At 42.5% G+C, this 22728-nt stretch overlaps 2 protein-coding genes across 2 annotated transcripts; one reads left to right on the top strand and one right to left on the bottom strand.

Moving 5' to 3' along the window:
* Nucleotides 1–95: 95 nt before the first annotated feature.
* On the bottom strand, nt 96–925 carry LOC138367552 (mucin-22-like). The gene is made up of 2 exons (XM_069329250.1): nt 922–925; nt 96–772 (listed from the first exon to the last, which is right to left on the bottom strand). Exons 1-2 carry the CDS (start codon nt 923–925, stop codon nt 96–98), a joined length of 681 nt encoding a protein of 226 aa, XP_069185351.1.
* Nucleotides 926–2058: 1133 nt separating this feature from the next.
* On the top strand, nt 2059–22676 carry LOC123761356 (uncharacterized). The gene is made up of 13 exons (XM_069329249.1): nt 2059–2267; nt 2672–2853; nt 4141–4260; nt 4518–4798; nt 6252–6459; nt 14078–14233; nt 14414–14689; nt 14896–15126; nt 15728–15950; nt 16140–16309; nt 20829–20936; nt 21433–21542; nt 22127–22676. Exons 1-13 carry the CDS (start codon nt 2084–2086, stop codon nt 22674–22676), a joined length of 2799 nt encoding a protein of 932 aa, XP_069185350.1. The 5' UTR covers nt 2059–2083.
* Nucleotides 22677–22728: the final 52 nt, after the last annotated feature.

Below are 22728 nucleotides of genomic sequence, written 5' to 3'. Positions count from 1 at the left end.
CTTCAGTAAGAGCCTTAAGTGTTCAGTGGAACAATGAATTTGATTACTTGTTCACGATTAGTTTAAGAGTGTTTTTTTTAGAGCATTTAATTCTTTCATAACGAACTTGACAGTACTGTTTCCAGTCCTACTGTTTCCAGTCCTACTGTGGTCAGTCCTACTGTGGCCAGTCCTACTGTTTCCAGTCCTACTGTTGTCAGTCCTACTGTGGCCAGTCCTACTGTTTCAAGTCCTACTGTTTCAAGTCCTACTGTTTCCAGTCCTACTGTTTCCAGTCCTACTGTTTCCAGTCCTACTGTTTCCAGTCCTACTGTTTCCAGTCCTACTGTTTCCAGTCCTACTGTTTCAAGTCCTACTGTTTCCAGTCCTACTGTTTCCATTCCTACTGTTTCCAGTCCTACTGTTTCCAGTCCTACTGTTTCCAGTCCTACTGTTTCCAGTCCTACTGTTTCCAGTCCTACTGTTTCCAGTCCTACTGTTTCCAGTCCTACTGTTTCCAGTCCTACTGTTTCCAGTCCTACTGTTGTCAGTCCTACTGTGGCCAGTCCTACTGTTTCCAGTCCTACTGTTTCAAGTCCTACTGTTTCAAGTCCTACTGTTTCCAGTCCTACTGTTTCAAGTCCTACTGTTGTCAGTCCTACTGTGGCCAGTCCTACTGTTTCCAGTCCTACTGTTTCAAGTCCTACTGTGGCCAGTCCTACTGTGGCCAGTCCTACTGTTTCAAGTCCTACTGTGGCCAGTCCTACTGTTTCTAGTCCTACTGTTACCAGTCCTACTGTTGCCAGTCCTACTGTTTAATCTACTGTTCAATATACTGGTAATTCTATCACTGTCTCCTTCACTATACATCAGGCATCGGTAGATTAACATTATTATAATGAATGTTAACACCAACCTAACAAATACGGTGTTAACACCAACGCATCACACATATAATTATAATTTAACAACATAGTGTTAGCAGGTACAAATTTAACACGAAAACCTTGGACGAGTAACTCAGTTGTGTGTCTCTCTCCCTCCCTCTCTCTCCACCACGACAGGAGAGGCGGGAGTGACCACAGTGTTGGAGATGGTGGTGATGGTGACAGTGGTGGTGGTGACGATGGTGGTGATGGTGGAGGCGTATCAACACCCGTATCTGAGTTATGGTGAGTTAGTGTGGTTGATGGTGGCCAGTCTCTGGGGTGGTGGAAGTGTGGGTTGTGGTCATTGTTATCTTACTTTATCTCACTTTCTGTCTTGCTATCTTACTTTATCTCACTTTCTCTCTTATTATTTTACGTTATCTCACTTTCTCTCTTATTATTTTACGTTATCTCACTTTCTCTCTTATTATTTTACGTTATCTCACTTTCTCTCTTATTATTTTACGTTATCTCACTTTCTCTCTTATTATTTTACGTTATCTCACTTTCTCTCTTATTATTTTACGTTATCTCACTTTCTCTCTTATTATTTTACGTTATCTCACTTTCTCTCTTATTATTTTACGTTATCTCACTTTCTCTCTTATTATTTTACGTTATCTCACTTCCTCTCTTACTTTATCTCACTTCCTCTGCGCCTATAATTTATATGTTAAACATTGAAAGCAGAGTTTGAAAGACGCGCAGGAATGCAATTTGATATCATTTTGAAATAGTGTGATAGAAATGTTCGTGTTTAAATCCTTGACTTCAGAGGGCGCTTCCCTGCCTCCCCCTGTCTCACTCCTGGGGGACAGGCAGACAGGGGTGACGACCGAGTCAGATTCACCAAGCAGTTACGCAAGTACTTACGAACCTGTACGTCTTTTCTCAATCTTTGGCGGCTTTGTTTACAATTAATAAACAGTTAATGAGCTCCGAAGCACCAGGAGGCTGTTTTATAACAATAACACCAGTTGATCGGGAAGTTTTCATGCTTGTAGACTGTTTAATAAATGTAACCAAAGCCGTCAAAGATTGAGATGTATACGGTCGTAAGTACTAGCGTAACTGCTTCGTGAATCTGGGCCGAGCTCGGAGGTTATGTTTTGGGTCTCATGACGGGGATGGTCACTCCTGCAGACGAGGAAGGAGGATCGGAGGGCGGCCTGCGGATGGTGAGTGTGTACGGCCTGCACACGGAGGCGCCGCCCTGGGTGACGCTGACGTGGGTGCAGCGGGAGGTGAGGTTCCCAGGCGTCGTCACCCACCTCACCGTCTGCCTCCATACGCGCCTTCTCTTCCTCTACACCGACCCCGCCATACTGCTCAGGGTTGATGGCACACATTTTGCCGCTGGTGAGGCTAGTGTGTCTCTCTCTCTCTCTCTCTCTCTCTCTCTCTCTCTCTCTCTCTCTCTGAAAATGCAAGCAAGAGCTGTTATCATACCTCAGCTCAAGCCTGCCTCCAGAAGCATTCATTTCATGAGACTGTTTATTTGAATCATTAGGAATAAACTTGATTTATATCTAAATAGAAATCATATAAGCAACAGCATGAGCCCGTAGCCAACCGTGTCCCAGAAGGAATAAACTCTGTGTCTGTCTGTCTGTCTGTCTGTCTCTCCCTCTCTTTTTCTGACTGTATCAGCATTTTCTTAGAAGGACATCAATGCTAATCTGCTTGAACACTAGATTCGGTTTATATACCGCAAGGCCTTTCGTTACCACATTTCCCCCGGTGAATGTTTCTCTGCCCTTCAGTATACGAGGGCAACTACGCTCTCTTCAACGCCAAGTACTTCTGGTGGACGCAGAAGGTGGCCAAGCTGCGCAAGTGGCGCCACCTGTGTTTCCTGATGGGGGAGGAGGCGGGCGTTGGCGTCGAGGGCCGCTACCTCCCCGGCGCTCGCCAGGGCGACCAGGGACACCCTCCTCCCTTCGTCGTGAGTAGGGGTGACGGGGGAGGGGTGAGGGAGAGAGATGAGTGCTTGCCTAATAGTGTCTGTGAGGGAGTGAGGTCCCTAATAGTGTCTGTGAGGGAGTGAGGTCTCTAATAGTGTCTGTGAGGGAGTGAGGTCTCTTCCCCCATGATTGAATTCGTCGCTTCATTAGTCCATATGGAACCCCCACCCTGTGACCAGGTCCTCTCTATCGTTCACTGGATGGGTCTGTTATGCATGATAACTAATGTAAACTGTGTTGATAGCAAGATATCCTTACTGCCTTTCCTTGAGTAAGTTATCCTTCCCGCCTTAAGTCTAGTTGGTAATGACCAACCCGTCCTCTTAAAAATGACGTCACTTTTCGCTCGTATGCGCGGCTATGGCCAAATTTGGACGTAATTTGAAATGAAATCGACTCACAAAAGTGACGTACTGTTCCGTTTTCTGTTTGAGGCGTCATTACCTCTCATTCTAATGTGTTCCCTGATATGTTTGTTGGCTGAAAACGTTTCTTGTCGCAAGATCCAATAGTTTAGCTTCCCGTGTTTCTGTGCCCCTGTGAAATTCCATAATTGAAGTCTCCCATTATTAGAAGTCTAGACTCATTCCTACATGCGACAGCTGTCTTTTCTATTCAAGTAATAACTTCCATGTAGTTACTGTCATTCTCCTGTCTGAATCTTCTGTCAGGGGTGTAGGTGACAGGATAGCAAGTGACTATGACTAGGACTACGAATCCCGAGCGCTGTCCACTCAGCCGTCAGACCCCCGTTTGTGGGTATGTGTGTGTGTGTGTGTGAGCAAGTGCCTGTGATAATGTTAAAATATAAAGCATTCTTTTACATACTTTTAATCTCTCAATCACCAACTAGCATCCACCAACAGTCACTAGGACCTGCTACCATCAACTAGCATCCACCAACACTTAATAGGACCAGCTAACATCCACCAACACTCACTAGGACCTGCTACCACCAACTAGAATCCACCAACACTGACTAGGACCTGCTAGCATCCACCAACACTCACTAGGACCTGCTACCACCAACTAGAATACACCAACACTGACTAGGACCTGCTACCACCAACTAGAATCCACCAACACTTACTAGGACCAACTAGCATCCACCAACACTCACTGGGACCTACTACCACCAACTAGCATCCACCAACAGTCACAAGGACTAACGTCAACCATTACCAACAGCAACATCAACCAATCTCCTTCATAACAACCAGTGCAAGCATCAGTAACCACTATCACCACCACCACCCTCCTGTACACAGGGGTCGCGGAACCTGACACTGGGGGTCCCTGTGGGCCTGACCGACCTCACCACCATGGGCCCCGTCGGCGCCTTCTACACCCTGCCTCGCGTCTTCTTCAGGAAGCTCTCGGAGGAAGAGGTAAGCGCCCCCTGAAAGATTCTTTTAATGACTACGAAAACCCACCATTATCATCCCCATACAACTACCACCATCTCCACCCCCACCACAACAACCATCACCTTCACCACCAACAAGAATCGTCACCACCTCCATCACCATTATAGTCATTCACTGAAATCAACACCACCATCACCACTATTTATACACCACTAACAAGCATCACTTACCACCACAATCACCACCAGCACTACCACCACAACGGTCTCTCACCTCAGCTGCTGACTCTGGCGACCTGCTCCGGGGTCCCTGAAGGCGAGGTGCTGTCTAGCGACGAGGGAGACGGGGAAGTGTGGCGAGTCATCTCTACGGACGGAGTCGAGGCTGACACCCGCCGCCACCAGCAGGAGCACCACCAGCACCAGCAGGAGCACCACCAGCACCAGCAGGAGCACCACCACCTGCAGCAGGAGCAGCCTCCCAGCAGCACTGGGGGAGCCACCATACAACGAAAGTCATCCGGTGTCGACTCCTACGATCATGGAGAGAATCTTACAGGGTAAAAACAACGCCTTTGTTCAGGAGGGTAGAAATAGCCTAAGCTTCTCTATCCCTTTGAGATCTATTTTATTGTCTCAATAAACGTACTTGAACCACTGTTCATAATGTGTGTATTTACTATTTGTATTTACTATTTGTGTCTGCAGAATCGAGCTATTAGCTCTTGGGCCCCGCCTTTCTAACCAATCTATTTTCCTCTGTTATATCTACTGCATATTTTTCTCTCTAAAATACACACACACACCCATCCCCAGGAAATAGCCCGTAGCAGCTGTCTAACTCCCAGGTACCTATTTACTGCTAGGTGAACAGAAGCATCAGGGTGAAAGGAAACTCTGCCCATTTGTCTGTTCTGCCTCGGCCGGGGATCGATCCCCGGACCCTAGGACTACGAATTCCGAGCGCTGTCCACTCAGCCGTCAGGCTCCTGTGTGTGTGTGTGTGTACTCACCTAGTTGTGTTTGCGGGGGTTGAGCTCTGGCTCTTTGGTCCCGCCTCTCAACTGTCAATCAACTGATGTACAGATTCCTGAGCCTATTGGGCTCTATCATATCTACACTTGAAACTGTGTATAGAGTCAGCCTCCACCACATCACTGCCTAATGCATTCCATCTGTTAACTACTCTAACACTGAAAAAGTTATTTCTAACGTCCCTGTGGCTCATTTGGGTACTCAGTTTCCACCTGTGTTCCCTTGTTCGTGTTCCACCCGTGTTGAATAGTTTATCCTTGTCTACCTGGTCGATTCCCCTGAGGATTTTGTAGGTAGTGATCATGTCTCCCCTTACTGTTTATGTGTGTGCGTGTGTGTATAACTTGTGCCACAGCTGTAAGCTCGTATTCATTCGAACACTTGAGTTTAACGCAATTCTCTGTAACAAACACAGAACGAATTCAATCTTGCAAGAAATCCGCAAACGCTGACTTTGGACCCAAGTTCGGAATGTTGCAAATCTTCTGCAGTCTTCCTAATGTCCCTTAAAGTATTGTAATTAGCCCTAAATAACCACTTTACCTCCCGTGGGCAATTATATAGTATCATACATAATTATAGAATATAATTAGATACAACCCACGCATAAAATAAAGGAATTGACGACGTTTAATCAGCGTTGAATGAACGTTGATGTTGAATCAACATTGATGGCGTTGAATCAACATTGATGGCGTTGAATCAAAGTTAATGACGTTGAATCAGTTGACGTTTTATTTTACTATTAACAATATAATTTTATAATTAAGCCCATTTTTTAATGACAAAAAAAAACAAAAAAACTATGTATAGCGTTAGGCTATGCTAGTTCTGTTAGATAAGAGAAGCTCAAATGCCGAAAGTTGTAATAATAATAATAATAATAATAATAATAATAATAATAATAATAATAACAATAATAATAATAATAATAACAATAATTGACGGTTTCATAAATGAATCGCTTTGCATCTGCAGACACTCTCCATGGCTGACGTCTGACGAGGGGCTGGAGGTGGCGTCGCTGGTGGAGGCTGCCGCCGTCTGCTCTCCCCACCTGCCCTACAGGTACACCCTGGTGGCTGCAGACAAGCACACTTACTTCCAGGCAGAGAGGCTCTGCGCCACCTACGGAGGGTCGCTGCCCACCTCCCTCACTGAGGAAATGCTGGAGGCCACGAAGGAGGTGAGATTTCTGTCTTCGGAGTAGTTACACTGTGTGGCTGTAGGGTACAAGGAACTATAGTGTGGATCTGACATCTCCGTAGTCATTGATCGACCGGATTTCTACAGGAGAGTGAGTGGGTGGGGGGGGGGAAGGAGGGTTGCGATATTGGAAGGATTGCTGCAGTATTTATTATTTTATCTATTATGCAACTCATACTCATCCTGTGAGTGGTGGTGGACCCCATACTCATCCTGTGAGTGGTGGTGGACTCCATACTCATCTTGTAAGTGGTGGTGGACTCCATACTCATCCTGTGAGTGGTGGTAGACTCCATACCCATCCTGTGAGTGGTGATGGATCCCATATTCTATTCTGTGAGTGGTGGTAGACCCCATACCCATCCTGTGAGTGGTGGTGGACCCCATACCCATCCTGTGAGTGGTGATGGACCCCCATATCCTGTTCTGTGAGTGGTGGTAGACCCCATACTCATCCTGTGAGTGGTGGTGGACCCCATACTTATCCTGTTAGTGGTGGTGGACCCCATACTCATCCTGTGAGTGGTGGTGGACCCCACACTCATCCTGTGAGTGGTGGTGGACCCCATACTCATCCTGTTAGTGGTGGTGGACCCCATACTCATTCTGTGAGTGGTGGTGAACCCCATACTCATCCTGTGAGTGGTGGTGGACCCCATACTCATCCTGTGAGTGATGGTAGACCCCCATCCCCATCCTGTGAGTGGTGGTGGAACTTAGAGAGGCACAAAGACACGCTAGGTAGCTAGCATCTTGTTGACCCTTGCTATAAACCGGCGTTTCGTTCCCATCAGCGAAGCAGGAAACTTTATTTATTTAATTTAATCAAGAACTGTTCACCAATATGTTATAATTTTAATAAATGCCGCAGCATTAACTAAGATAATTTTGACAATTTATAACTAAGGCTATAAGATCTGAGTCCCAGTGTTAAATATATAGCAAGTTTTGAGTCGTTAGGGACACGTCCTGAGCCGACTAATGAAAGCAAATTCATTCTGGGAAACTCCATACGATAACTAGTTGGATGAGGTTGTGGATTAAAGAACAAATCCACGAGGGCCGTGACGAGGATTCGAACCTTTGTCTGAGAGCATCCCAGATGCTGCCTTAATCGACTGAGCTACGACATGGTCAAAAGAGTTAAAACCAGAAGTTCTACTGAACTAACTGGATCTTGCAGTCTCTCCGAGGCACAAACCAGGGTTTTACACAACTCCCCCATGCACTCGAGCTATGTCAATAGGCCGTTCTCCCTCTTCGCCCTTACGTCATTACACACAGAAATCACAATAGCGTAATGCTCTCAGACGTAGGTTCGAATCCTCGTCACGGCCCTTGTGGATTTATTCATTGATGCATCACGCTATTGTGATTTCTGTGTGTAAGGTTGTGGATTATTTTTTTCACACATCCAGGCGAGGATGACGCTGTTAGTAAAATATTATCCAGCGAGGATATTACGGTCAATTACCTCGTCCAGCGTGCGGACAGTAGTTTGGTCAGCAATTACCTCATCACAAAAGGGACCATCCCTCGGATAACTGAATTATCAGTTAATAATGCAGGAAGTCGTTACATGGCCGTAGCAAGTGAAGGTTAATTGGTGTACTTCACCTGCAATTATTTCTCTTTGCAAGTGCGTCTTGTTAAACGCCAGAGCTGCTATAGCTTTGCGAACTGGCGTTATCCTTGTTACGTCGTTTTGATACACTATGATTATAGTTATTTGTTCTAATAACCTTTTTGATTATATTATATAAACACACAACAAAGGAACTTAAACAAATTGTCATGTGAGATGTATTATATGTGGTGTCAGGCCATTAGGGTACGATCAGTGTAGGGGGTGGGGGTTGCCGCCCCCTCATGGCGTAGTGGTTTATAGTGACTCGCCTCGCAAGTGACAGGATTTGGGTTCGAGTCCTGGACAGGGCTGGGCCCCAGCCTGGTATATGGGGAAGTATTCAGTTTGTCAAAAATTCCTTGCGAGTTTATGCAAGTGTGTGATAAACTCAAGACACGAGTTTTCCCCAGTAAATATGATTGATAGAAAATGAGTGTTTGATCAGGGACTATTTCTTCTGGTGTCGTCGGGGGAGGGGATTATGAGATAGAAAACCTGCCCTAATTCCCTCCATTTTGGCAATCTGAAGGTGGTCTAGTGGTTAGCGCTGGGACCTGGCATCTGCAGGTCCATGGTTCGATTCTCTCATATGGGGAAGTGTTCTGTTTGATATATATATATATATATCTTCTTAAATCCTTATCTCCTTCTTCTTAAATTACATCATTATGGAGTCAGAGGACACTCCCTACAATACCTCGAGTCCTACCTTACTGACAGGCTCCAATATGTTTCTGTGAATAATACAATTTCTCCCACCCTACCCATCAACATTGGTGTTCCTCAGGGCAGCATACTTGGCCCTCTCCTCTTTCTCATCTACATTAATGACCTTCCAAATGCCTCCCAACACCTCAAACCAATTCTATTTGCTGACGACACAACCTTCATTTACTCCAGTCCTGACCCTCTTGCTCTAAATGCCACAGTAAATACTGAGCTAAATAAAGTCCATCTTTGGCTAACTGCCAACAAACTCACCCTTAACATTGACAAAACCTTCTATATTCTGTTTGGCAATAAATCCTCTAGTCTTATAAATCTCAAAATAAACAATACCCAAATTTGTAACAAATTAGATGGCAAATTCCTTGGCATTCTCATTGACCACAAGCTGAATTTCCAGGGACACATTCTAAATATATCTAAAAAAGTTTCAAAAACTGTGGGCATTCTTTCTAAGATCAGATATTATGTACCACGCCCTGCCCTGGTGACTCTCTATTACTCCCTTATCTATCCTTATCTCAACTATGGTATTTGTGCTTGGGGTTCTACTACCCAAAATCACTTACGTCCTCCAATTACCCAACACAAAGCCGCTATTAGAACAATATCCAACTCTGGCCCCAGACATCACTCGGTACCCCTACTCAAATCTCTTAATATGTTAGATATTAAGTCTCTGCACATTCTCTCATGTGTATTATACATATATAAAACGCTAAACTATAATGCCAATCCTGATCTTAAAAGCTTCATAGTAGGTTGTAACAGAACCCATGAGCACCACACCAGAAATAAATACAGTTTTGATATTCCTAGAGTACGTCTTAATCAAACTAGAAATGCTCTGCAAATCAAGGGGCCCAGAATGTGGAATGACCTTCCCAACCATGTTAAAGACTGTACCTCTCTCAACCAGTTTAAGATAAAAACTAAACACTACCTAATAAATTCCCTGTAATCTACCTCACTCCTCTATTGTCAACCCATGTCTGTTATTTTTTTTTTTTTTTTTTTTTTTTTCTTTTTTAATCAACACTGTTTGTCAACCTATTGTATTTGTGCTGCTTGTTCAGTCATGTTTCCCCCTTTTTTTTATCTTTATTTGTATTTGTTCTCAACATCTTTTATTCTTTATGCTCAATTAGTATTAAGTTCTAGATATTAATGTTTTCTTGCCCGAAACGCATTGCGTAATAGTGGCTTTAGGCATTGTATGTACTAGATCTATCTATATATCAATCCATTAATGTAACATCACTTGTATGTATATACCTTACCTGAATAAACATCTGAATCTATATATATATATATATATATATATATATATATATATATATATATATATATATATATATATATATATATGTCGTACCTAGTAGCCAGAACGCACTTCTCAGCCTACTATGCAAGGCCCGATTTGCCTAATAAGCCAAGTTTTCATGAATTAATTGTTTTTCGACTGCCTAACCTACCTAACCTAACCTAACCTAACTTTTTCGGCTACCTAACCAAACCTAGCCTATAAAGATAGGTTAGGTTAGGTTAGGTAGGGTTGGTTAGGTTCGGTCATATATCTACGTTAATTTTAACTCCAATAAAAAAAAATTGACCTCATACAAAATGAAATGGGTAGCTTTATCATTTCATAAGAAAAAATTTAGAAAAAATATATTAATTCAGGAAAACTTGGCTTATTAGGCAAATCGGGTCTTGAATAGTAGGCCAAAAAGTGAGTTCTGGCTACTAGGTACGACATATATATATATATATACACACACACACATATATATATATATATATATATATATATATATGTCGTACCTAATAGCCAGAACGCACTTCTCAGCCTACTATTCAAGGCCCGATTTGCCTAATAAGCCAAGTTTTCATGAATTAATGTTTTTTCGTCTACCTAACCTACCTAACCTAACCTAACCTAGCTTTTTTTGGCTACCTAACCTAACCTTACCTATAAATATAGGTTAGGTTAGGTTAGGTAGGGTTGGTTAGGTTCGGTCATATATCTACGTTAATTTTAACTCCAATAAAAAAAATTGACCTCATACATAGAGAAAAGGGTTGCTTTATCATTTCATAAGAAAAAAATTATAGTAAATATATTAATTCAGGAAAACTTGGCTTATTAGGCAAATCGGGCCATGAATAGTAGGCTGAGAAGTGAGTTCTGGCTACTAGGTACGACATATATATATATATATATATATATATATATATATATATATATATATATATATATATATATATATATATATATATATATATATATATATATATGTCGTACCTAGTAGCCAGAACGCACTTCTCAGCCTACTATGCAAGGCCCGATTTGCCTAATAAGCCAAGTTTTCATGAATTAATATATTTTCTTATGAATTGATAAAGCTACCCATTTCATTATGTATGAGGTTAATTTTTTTTTATTGGAGTTAAAATTAACGTAGATATATAACCAAACTTAACCAACCCTACCTAACCTAACGTAACCTATCTTTATAGGTTAGGTTAGGTTAGGTGGCCGAAAAAGTTAGGTTAGGTTAGGTTAGGTAGTCGAAAAACAATTAATTCATGAAAACTTAGCTTATTAGGCAAATCGGGCCTTGCATATTAGGCAGAGAAGTGCGTTCTGGCTACTAGGTACGACATATATATATATATATATATATATATATATATATATATATATATATATATATATATATATATATATATATATATATATATATATATATGTCGTACCTAGTAGCCAGAACGCACTTCTCTGCCTAATATGCAAGGCCCGATTTGCCTAATAAGCTAAGTTTTCATGAATTAATTGTTTTTCGACTACCTAACCTAACCTAACCTAACTTTTTCGGCCACCTAACCTAACCTAACCTATAAAGATAGGTTACGTTAGGTTAGGTAGGGTTGGTTAGGTTTGGTTATATATCTACGTTAATTTTAACTCCAATAAAAAAAAATTAACCTCATACATAATGAAATGGGTAGCTTTATCAATTCATAAGAAAAAAATTAGAAAAAATATATTAATTCATGAAAACTTGGCTTATTAGGCAAATCGGGCCTTGCATAGTAGGCTGAGAAGTGCGTTCTGGCTACTAGGTACGACATATATATATATATATATATATATATATATATATATATATATATATATATATATATATATATATATATATATATATATATATATATATATATGTTGTTGAATATGACCGAAAAGGTAAGATTAATAATTCTAACATGAATTTTCTCAATATTTCTTATGTTTTTCTTCACTGTCGGTGGTAATGGAAAGATCAATTCTCCAAAATTCATTTTTATTAATGGTCTGACGCCTAGAGGCGTTTCGTAAGGGCTTCTTGCATTCTCAAAGACTTGTTTACACTGAACACTACACTTTTGATACACTTGATACACTGTGTATGAAACATTTGACATACCTCTTGATTTTTATTGGTTTTGGGTGAGGTGGGCACATGAGAATGGAAGTAACAACATACGTTTTCCTCGATCTCATTAGACTCTGTGTTGAATCTAACTCTTTCTCTTTCAACGGTAAATATTACACTCAAACTTTCGGTGTCGCTATGGGTTCCCCTCTCTCCCCTGTTCTTGCTAATTTCTACATGGAATACTTCAAAACTGTTCTTCTTCCTTCTATTGATACTCGTCCCTCTCTCTGGCTTCGCTATGTTGATGACATTTTTGCTTTATGGCCTCATGACCTTAATCTTTTCCAGCCTTTCCTCGCCTCTCTTAACAATCTGGCTCCTTCTATCCATTTCAAAGTTGAGTGGGAATCTAATTCCCTCCTTCCTTTTCTTGATGTTCATGTTCACAGCTCTGTGTCTGAGTTCTCTTTCTCTGTCTACCGTAAACCCATGCATAGTGGCATGTACATTCACTTCTTTTCCTACCATCCTCCTTCTGTTAAGAAAAGTGTCCTCGTCTCTCTCTTCCTCCGCGCTCTACGCATCAGCGACCCTCAGTTTCTTGATTCTGAAATTGCCTTTATCTACAAATCATTCTCTCGCCTTTGTTATCCTTTGCATTTCATCAACTGTGCCTACTCTCAAGCTAAACGAAATTTCTTTCATCCTAAACCTGCTTCCAACACTAGTAGCACTGTACTATGCCTTCCCTTCATATCTGAACTCAAAACTTTTACCAATACCTTTCGTCCTCTTGACATTAAACTCGCCTTTCGACAAACTAACACACTTCGTAGTAATCTAGTTCACATTGCTCCTCCTGCTTCTAATGCTGCTGGTGTCTACTCTATTTCCTGTTCATCTTGTCCTCTCCAATACTTTGGCGAAACTGGCCGTACACTGAATGACAGACTTAAAGAACACAAGAGAAGTGTTAAGTCTGCAGACACTAACAATGCTCTCTTCTGCCATGTGAGGGATTCTAATCATTCCATTGATTGGTCTTCCTCCTAAATAATCTTTCCAGCCTCTACTCTACACAGACGCCGTCTTGTAGAATCGGCTCTTATACACAATGTACCCAACATGAACTTGAGTCCTGGCTTTGTTGCTGTGGACTCTTCTCTTTCACAGTATATACTCAAATGCTTTAATCTTTCTAACAAACGTGACTTAACATAAGCTTACCCCTTCCATTTATCTTTCTTTTTCTCTTTCCTTTTCTTTCTCTCTTCTCCCTTTTTCTGTTCATGGTCTTCTCCTACGCTCCCTTGCTATCCTCTTCTTATTCCTATTACCATCTCCTTCGGTGGTTATAATGGGAGCTGCCTCGTATGGGCCAATAGGCCTGCTGCAGTTCTCATTATTACTACTATCCCCTACACCTTACTTTCCTCCTCAGCTCTCTCTTGCCTATTTATTGCCTGTCCCTACCTGTCCTCATCACAATCGACTTGAGAATGGTCCAGGACGGACCGAAACGTCGTCGTCCCTTCAACTTCTAGTGTGTGGTCTGGTCAACTTAACAACAGAGGGTCTATTGGCCCATACGGTGCTTTGAAGTGGGTAGAATATAGTTGTGCATTAATTGGCTGTTGATTGCTGGATGTAAAACGACTGTCAGATCGTAACTCCCGAGTATCTGTTTATTGCTGGGTGAATAGCTGCATTAGGTGAAAGAAAACGTGCTTAGTCATTTCAGCCCTGACTGATAGGAGAAAATGAGAGCAAACATACACAAACAATTTAATTTTTCTAGACAATGATGACTTGTCTCAATGCTGCAGATATTGAACAAACAGCCCAACATGATGCTCTTCGCGTGGATCAAGTCTAGCGGCGAGAACAACAGCTGCAGATCAGTGAGCTTGCAGCCTCAGGAGGACGAGGCCCTTGATATGTCCGTCTCCTGCGGACACACCGCTGACAAGCTCCTCTGCCAGGTCAGTCTCGACCACCGTCAACTCTTCCGACCCACTGTGCAAACAAATTCTTACATATTAGGTGGGTTGCCTGGGGGTTGAGAGTTTCTGATTGGTCGGAATAACTTTACGCGTGATGTTGGTTACATCGTGCGAGCGCGGTGACGAGTGTCTGAAACATCCTGTCACGGTGTACCTCAGGTGCCGTGGTCTTCTCACATGGAGTTGCGTCACAACGGTGCAGCGGACGCCGACGACCTCTTCTACCTGGTGCCCCGGGGGATAGTGCCCAGGTTCTTCTCCCCCCGGGGCCGCGAGATGTCCTCGCCGGAGCCCAACGCCCTCGCCCTGCACGACAACGAAGGGGCGCTGCTGGCGACGGCGGCCATGGCCACGTACCAGCCCATGGGACGACACCTGTGGAAGACCTCGCACACCAACGTCACCAAGACCATGGTTCTTACTGTCTGCAAGAAGGTACGTGGAGACCATTGGACCTTGCCGTCAACAGACAGGTACACGATGCTCTCCCACTCTCTATGCTACTTGGGCAGCTGAAGTATTATCAGATTCAAGAATTTGTTATTTAAAGTTTTGAAATAGATATGAGACTCTTAAGCAACAACGAAACGATGTGATTTAAATGTCTTATCACCTGCTTGCTCGATCTCCCTTGACCAAAGGAGGAGTTTACCTGCGACGACGGCTGGTGCATCCCCTTGTCGTCTCGGTGCAACGGCGTCAACGACTGCGGCGACGACTCGGACGAGCTGTGCGCGGTGCTGCTGCCGCTGGCGTCGTCGTACCGCCTGGACCGCTCGCCGCTGCCCCGCACCCCGCTGGCCATCACGGCCCACCTCGTCCGCGTCCACCACGTCGACGTCGTCAACAACCACCTCACCGCTTGGCTCCAGGTAGGCCGGGGTAGGCCACTCCTGGGGTATATCCTCCTGGGTATTCTACTGACTATACCATTCTGGAAGGGAAGGGAATTGTCGGGAAAGCGCCAAGCCATGACGACTATATAGCACTGGGAAGGGGTCAGGATTAGGATTTGGGATGGGACGGGAAGGGAAAGGAATGGTGCCAAACCACTTGGGTGGTCGGGGAATACCATTCTGGAGATACTCCACTTTGGGTATTTGGGTAGTCTCTACTGGGTTTACAACACGAAGTAAATCCTACTTTGGATACCAGTGTGGGGGATACAACACTTTGGGTATATTCTACTTGGTCTACCTCACCTACAGCGTATATCCTACTGTATAGACACTACTGGAGTGTATACTATTGGAGGCAGAAAGCTTTGGTTGTGGTTTGTCGAGGTTTCACTGGCCAAGGGGCAAGGCTGTGTCGGTTAATCACCCCTCCAGTTACTGGCCAGACCCAAGGGTACTTAATATGAATGATCGAACAGAGAAAGCATAATCGACATTGCCAGCCCATATGTGTGTGTGTGTATGTGGATATAATTTATGTTTATCGTTGACAAGTCCCCTCACTTCCCTCCCACAGCTCAACACACAGTGGCAGGACGGGCGGGTTCTCCTGTCACAGCTGAGTGAGACGTCGCTAGACAACATCCTGCCGGAGGAGACGGTGTGGACGCCGCGCTACGCCCTCACCAACGCCGTCTTCCATGACAGGGTGTCCTACGCCCAGCACCGGAACTCGTTTCTCGTCACCTTCGCCTCGAGAGTCACGCGCGGGAAGGCTGACTGCATTGACGGATATGAGGGTGCGATAAGTTGTAGTTTCCTCAGCATTATCCACCAGCAGGCTGATTTTTTGTGATTTTTTTGGTGATGATTTAAATAGATATTTATTATACACTCGTGATTGTTTTTTGTTTCCTTAGTGGCAATGTTATTATTCGCGATTTCCATATTTGTACTCTCGTTGAGCGTGACGTCACTTCCGCTTCCAGGTTACGTCTACAACGGCAGCACCGACGCCATCTTGGAACGTCAGGAGAATTTTATGGCGGCCTGCATTTGTGACTTTGATCTCACTATCTTCCCTTTCGACGTGCACGAGTGTCATATTAACATCTCCATCATCAACACAGGCACCTTCTACTCCACCTTTGAACCAATGGTAAACACTTTGAATTATTTACCGATAACTAGGAAGGGGAATAATGGTCTGCGCCCGGATCTCTCTCTCTCTCTCTCTCTCTCTCTCTCTCTCTCTCTCTCTCTCTCTCTCTCTCTCTCTCTCTCTCTCTCTCTCATCTATTTCCATATCGCCCTCTCTTCCCATGTTCCCCCCTTTCCAATTTTCTCCTCCAAGATTCTCCCTCTTCTTCTCTCTCCTGCCCTCTTCGCCTTTCTCCCCCAACTCTCACTAACATCCTCCTTTCACCTCACCTCTCACCCTCTCTTCCAATCTCACTCCACTTCTCATCTCTTCCGCCACTTGTCTCCCCTTATTTCCTTATCTCTCCCTAACATTACGTTTTTCTTCCCTCCTAGCTCCTCTATCTCAGAAAATGTAATAATAAATTCATGTCGATTCTAGTGAAAAAATCTAGGGACTCTGCCAGCCACCTTTCACTTATTTTGTGTAGATGGGGTCACTACAGGAACCCGAGCCCTCTTAATAAGACCGACTCCTGTCCATCTTGTGTCCGTCCTGTACCCCAGACCAGTCACCCTGCAAAGTTGGGTGAGGCTAGCCCCAAGCGTCTGACCTTCGACTTTTGTTTTGTTTAATAATTTCTTCTTGAGAAAGGGACTTGCAGAGAAGCCAAACTGGGGCTGTATAATGCATTTGATTAACTTTAAAGACTAAACACAGACTCCGCCACATACTTTCTGTGCTAGAGAGTGGGATGCACAGGCGCTATGTCCAAGCACGCTAAGTTTGCTTTTCATTACATCAGCGGCCCTGTCCTGAACTTTGTTCTATAACTTTAGATTTAGTTATAATAGGCCACTCTAGGCCAGGCCGACACCAGAGCGCAACTCCATAGCCTCCTGAGACTGATGGATGCCTACTCCTAATAGGGAATAGGCATCCTACTCCCTATTAGTAGGGAGTAGGCATCCTACTCCCTACTTCGATTAATCTCAAATAATCGGTGAATATTCCATTACAGATCTAATTGGCTAGTAGTAAAATAGGTAATGCACTGCCACCCTCCTCCCCCACCCCCCACCCCACCTTTACACAAACTAGTTTATGAATACATTTATCTGATATGTGTCACAAAGGCGCGTGAATTATGTATTGTCATCAACTTTCACTCCTAATATGACACCTGATGGGTTGTGTATTAGTGTTTCATTGTTATCTTTTATGACAGGAAAAGATATATGGGCCCATCTGATGGCGTTGTCTCTGAGGGCAACAATAACATGGTACTCTCCTCCTTTTAATGAGATAGTTTAAAGGGTTTCATGAATGCGATGTTTCTTCTATCATATTATACGTTTAAGTTTAACAAATAGTTTTCTTTAACACTATGACTAACATTATTCATTGTGCTATTTATTTTGAAACAATGGATTGTTTGCTATAAAAATGTCTATGTTTTTTTATTTGTAATATATATTTCTACAAGTTAAGAGGCAAGTAATTATTGTTGTTAATTATTATTTTAAGGCCACGAAACACACTAAACATGCATTTGAAAATGTCAGTAACGAACAACTTATTACATAAGAAAGTGTGGCTTTTAGCTGTTAGAAAATGGGTTAAGAATAAGTGTTTATAAACAAATTCAGGTACAAAAGTCAAATCAAGCTGACATAATTGTTTTTTTATTTAATTATATATTTACAAGTTCTTATACATAGCCACTAACACGCATAGCGTTTCGGGCAGGTCCTTAATCCTAATTTTCCCCAGAATACGACCCGCCAAACCGTTTAATTAACAACCAGGTACCCATTTACTGCTGGGTGAACAAAGGCTACAGTTAAGGATTGGCGCCCGGTCAATCCTCCCCGGCTAGGATACGAACCCAGGCCAAAGCGCCGGGCGAGTCTTACCACAGCGCCGCGGGGACTGCTAAACTTGATGACTGATAAAACACTGAATGATGGGCACAAATATTTCTAAATATTCGCGGGAAGATGTTATGTACTTGGAGCCACTGAGGCAGTATTGGTGCTTATCTTCAGGCCCAATCCAGCTTACTCTCGAATAAAGTGAATAAATGAGCGTCTGCATCAAGGATATGCTGAAGGAAAGTAATAGTGTCTGTCGAGCGCAACAGTAAATTTCAGAAACAAGAATTAGCCGGTTTGGAAATGCTGTGCTGGACAAAATCCCAGTTCCAATCTGCAGGAACCAATGGACAAACGCCTGAACTTATTTGCTATACCGGTAAACGCCACTAATCTCTTTGCTTGGGTATATCACTGAACTATAGGTTCAGTGAGTCTACACTTAATTCCTACTGACACCTGTAAGGTAAAATCCTAACTAAATATAAGGCACTGTGTATTAATCACTTGAGAACACTTTCATAAATTAGCTGATTCTACAGCAACTTGTTACTACAAGGTGTGCTCAAGGGTACATATAGCTGAGTGAGCGAAACATGTCCAGTCAGCTTGAGAGCCACTGCTCTACTGAGAGATTAAAACTCTGGCAAGGGGGTAGAGGTAGTCCTCTCGCTCCGGTGTTGCCAAATTTGCTTAACGGCTAAGTGTAAGCAACATAACCTATAGCTCTACCTAGTAACAATTCACCTCCTCCTGCCTGTATAAGGAATATTTCTGTCATATAAGGCCTTCACATAATACGTGATAGTTAACGGGCACTAAGGTCACATATCTGTTTCTTTAAATGCAATCAGAGAATTGAAAAATGGCAATGCTGTCTTCTCAATTCTGTTTGGAAAACAGAATTGTTTTACTCTGTCTGCCTGACTCTAAACTGCCAATGGCTAGATACTTGTCTAACAGAGACCTAACCCTCATATCTTATTAATCATTATCTAACTCTTTCTTAAATTATATTAATTACATTTACATGTTGATAATCAATTTACAATGGTTTGACATCTGGTATTCAGATTTAACATAGGCTTAGCTCAGCCCGTTTTCAGAGCAAATCCCTGGTGAAACCACCTGAATAGTTATCTAGATATATGTGATGGTCTGAAAGCGTATTACGGTTCCAGTAATAGTCTACTTGTAAACTGACAAGTGAACCTTTGTCATGAACAGAGAATATGCTCAAGTTATAAGTTTATTGTACTATAAATCGCTGGTTTAAAATATAAAAATTATTTGCTTAATACATTTTCTTTGAAACGGTCTGAAGAATTTGGTTTTCTGTCAACAAAATTCAGGGGTACACCTAAACAGTTTTCGAATTAGATTTTCACATTTTAATCATTATTACACTGTATTAACGTAACCAACTGTAATGAAACGTAACCTAACCTAACATAACCATGGATAGAGAGTAGATAACAGCACTAATTATTAAGAGAACTAACAATAGTCCCCCCGTGGCGCAGTTGTAAAACATTCGCCCGGCGCTTGGTGAGCACTGGCCTGGGTTCGTTCGTATCCTGGCCGGGGAGAATTGACTGGGCGCCAATCCTTAACTGTAGCCTCTGTTCACCCAGCAGTGAATGGGTACTGTTAAACGATTTGGCGGGTCGTATTCCTTGGAAAAATTAGGATTAAGGACTTGCCCGGAACGCTATGCGTGCTAGTGGCTGTACAAGAATGTGAGAACTCTTGTATATATATAAATAAATAAAAATTATTGAGTACTTTTCAATCCATTACATCTTGAGGATCTCCTCTCTGAGGACAGGTTGCTCTATATTATGCCTCTGGCACAATTCTATTACCTCAAAATTATGGTATATAATTCCATAGTTTGTAATTATAATTATATAATTATGGTATATAAATCATAGTTTGCATATAAGATATTACCTAATAAACACTATTCTTCTATTTAAATTATGAGACACATGAAGGCTAAGACAGAATATTAAAATTAAAATTAAAATATTAGCCTAATCTTCTGTTAAATTTACATATGGCATCTATCATTATTTCATTATCGCCCATTTGCATTCTCTCATTGCTATATTTGCATACAACATGTCACTTTAGTGACGTCTTTAATAAATCATTAACTTTGCTATATGCAATTTATGAATGCAAATTTCACAGATTATAAATATCATTATGGCTAAGCCTAAGCCTAGTTGATAACAGAACACAATAGCGCGCTCACACACACACACAAGAAGAGTTAGGGGGGACATGGTCACTACATTTAAGATTCTCAAGGGAATTGATAGGGTAGATAAAGACAGGCTATTTAACAAAAGGGGCACACGCACAAGGGGACACAGGTGGAAACTGAGTGCCCAAATGAGCCACAGAGATATTAGAAAGAACTTTTTTAGTGTCAGAGTGGTTGACAAATGGAATGCATTAGGAAGTGATGTGGTGGAGGCTGACTCCATACACAGTTTCAAGTGTAGATATGATAGAGCCCAATAGGCTCAGGAACCTGTACAGCTGTTGATTGACGGTTGAGAGGCGGGACCAAAGAGCCAGAGCTCAACCCCCGCAAACACAACTAGGTGAGTACACACACACACACAGCCCAACTAAGCACCTCTTCTCATCAGAGGATCTGGGTTAAGTCAGCACCCGCCACCCTAACACTGTTCCAAGCCTCGGAGCTGCGCTTTGTCTACGAGTCCAACAACGGCACCATCTCCACCATCAGCTTCAGGGTACGTCACTCGCCCACTCTCGGTAAACATGTTAAATTTCGTTAAATTAAAGCTAAAGCAAATTGTTCTCATTCAAATGTTGACATTAAAGGTTTAGAGAACGTTTTAGATTTTTTAATATTTCATTTTTTTTGTTTGCTTCATTTTTTTACTGACACTCTATGAAGGCTTGGTTTTGTGAGTGCCTGGCTTTATGAGTGCCTAGCTCTGAGTAACTTGCTCTGTGAGTGCCTGGCTCTGAGTGCCTAGTTCTGAGTAACTTGCTCTGTGAATGCCTGGCTCTGTGAGTGCCAGTCAGTGCCTTAATATCAATATATATAATAATGTTAATGCGTGAGCGTATAACTACAAGAGTTGTGAGAGTGTATAGCTACGAGTTATATGACAATGTTGCGCGCTCTTGTATAAACATGTATGGCTGCACGAGAGTATACATATATATATACATACCCGTTGTGGTGTATGGGTAGGCGGCTGTATACTCAAATGGTTGCAGGTACTGCTGAGGCGACAGTTCGGAGCCTATCTCCTCACCACCTTTCTCCCCTGCTGGATCCTGGGGATCATAGGCTTCGCTACGCTCTCCTTCAGATCCTCAGACTTCAGGTCTGGCAAACTTCGCCTCAAGTTTGAAATTGTTTTAGTTTTGCAATTTTGTGCAGAAATGAATGTATTATTGGTCCATATATATAATTTTGTAACCGTTACTTTCGAAGGTCAACTGATTTAAAGCTAGTGGGGGAAATTTTCTTCTGAGAAATAGGTCTAGAATAGGCTGTAAGAAGCGCTGACTCCATGTTGAAGGTTTTACTGGATTGCTTTCATCTAATTGGTTTTGTCTTAATTAAATGTTAAATTGTATTGCCAGATTTAATTTTGGTCTTGGAAAAAAAGTAAGCTAATAAAGAAAATTTGGGGTGTGGGCCAAATCTTTGATTAATATAAAAAAATATCTGCTATAGCTTCTTTTCTAATTTAGCAAATAAAACGATAAAATTATCATCACCTTTATATATTTCCATAGCATTTAGGTAATAAGCCATTTAGCAATTTATATATTTATTGTAACTGTCCATTCACTTGTTCTCATATCCCTTCCAAGCGCTATATAGTCATACAGGCTTAATGCTTCCCCTCCTGATAATTACCTGACCTTGTACCTCTAATATGGCTCACCTTGACGTCCGCAGTGAGCGCATCAGCGTGACCTTGTCTTGCCTGATTGTCATCGCCGCCCTCTACTCCCAGATCACCTTCACAATCCCCCAGTCCTCTTCGCCTAAAATTATCGACGTCTACTTCTTCTATTTCATCGTTCGTCTCTTCAAGACCTTCGCTCATCATTCTGTTCTCTATTTGATTCGAAACTACCGGAAAAAGATGCAGGAGAACAGTAGGAGTGAGAACGAAGTAACCCCCTCAGAGACCGACAAGACAGTGAGTGAAGTCGTCGAAGAGGACTCCATGACCACTTCATGGACGGCTGCCGAAGTACAGAAGGGGGAGATATACACCGTGATGGAAATAAAACCCTTTGCGAGCGTTCATCCTCAGAAACCTGCGTCCACGAGCGCCTCTCCTGAGAAAAAGAACCCACCCCGCCGCTACGACAGAATCTTCAACGTGGCGGGAATCACCTGGGGCATCGGCACTGACTTTATCTTCATCTCTTTCTTCTCCTACTGGATCTTAAGCTCTCGACAGGAGGTCATCAGCAGGTTTGAAGAAAGTCTAGTGTAGGAATATCTATGTAGCTGTGTTTAACATAACTTTAGTTCCTTCTGTCACTTCC

The sequence above is a fragment of the Procambarus clarkii genome, chromosome 22 (genome assembly GCF_040958095.1).
Source record: "Procambarus clarkii isolate CNS0578487 chromosome 22, FALCON_Pclarkii_2.0, whole genome shotgun sequence".
NCBI classification, from domain to species: Eukaryota; Metazoa; Arthropoda; class Malacostraca; order Decapoda; family Cambaridae; genus Procambarus; species Procambarus clarkii.
The sequence above is the reverse complement of the archived record's forward strand: the minus strand, read 5'-3'. Positions and strand labels throughout refer to the sequence as shown.

What these genes read in the sequence shown, in the direction of transcription:
- LOC123761356 (XM_069329249.1), top strand. Translation starts at nt 2,084, where the DNA reads ATGGTGAGTGTGTACGGCCTGCACACGGAGGCGCCGCCCTGGGTGACG. An exon ending in TTCTTACTGTCTGCAAGAAG is followed by an intron (nt 14,690 to 14,895) that starts GTACGTGGAGAC and finishes CCTTGACCAAAG; the next exon opens with GAGGAGTTTACCTGCGACGA. An exon ending in ACTCCACCTTTGAACCAATG is followed by an intron (nt 16,310 to 20,828) that starts GTAAACACTTTG and finishes TCTTCTCATCAG; the next exon opens with AGGATCTGGGTTAAGTCAGC.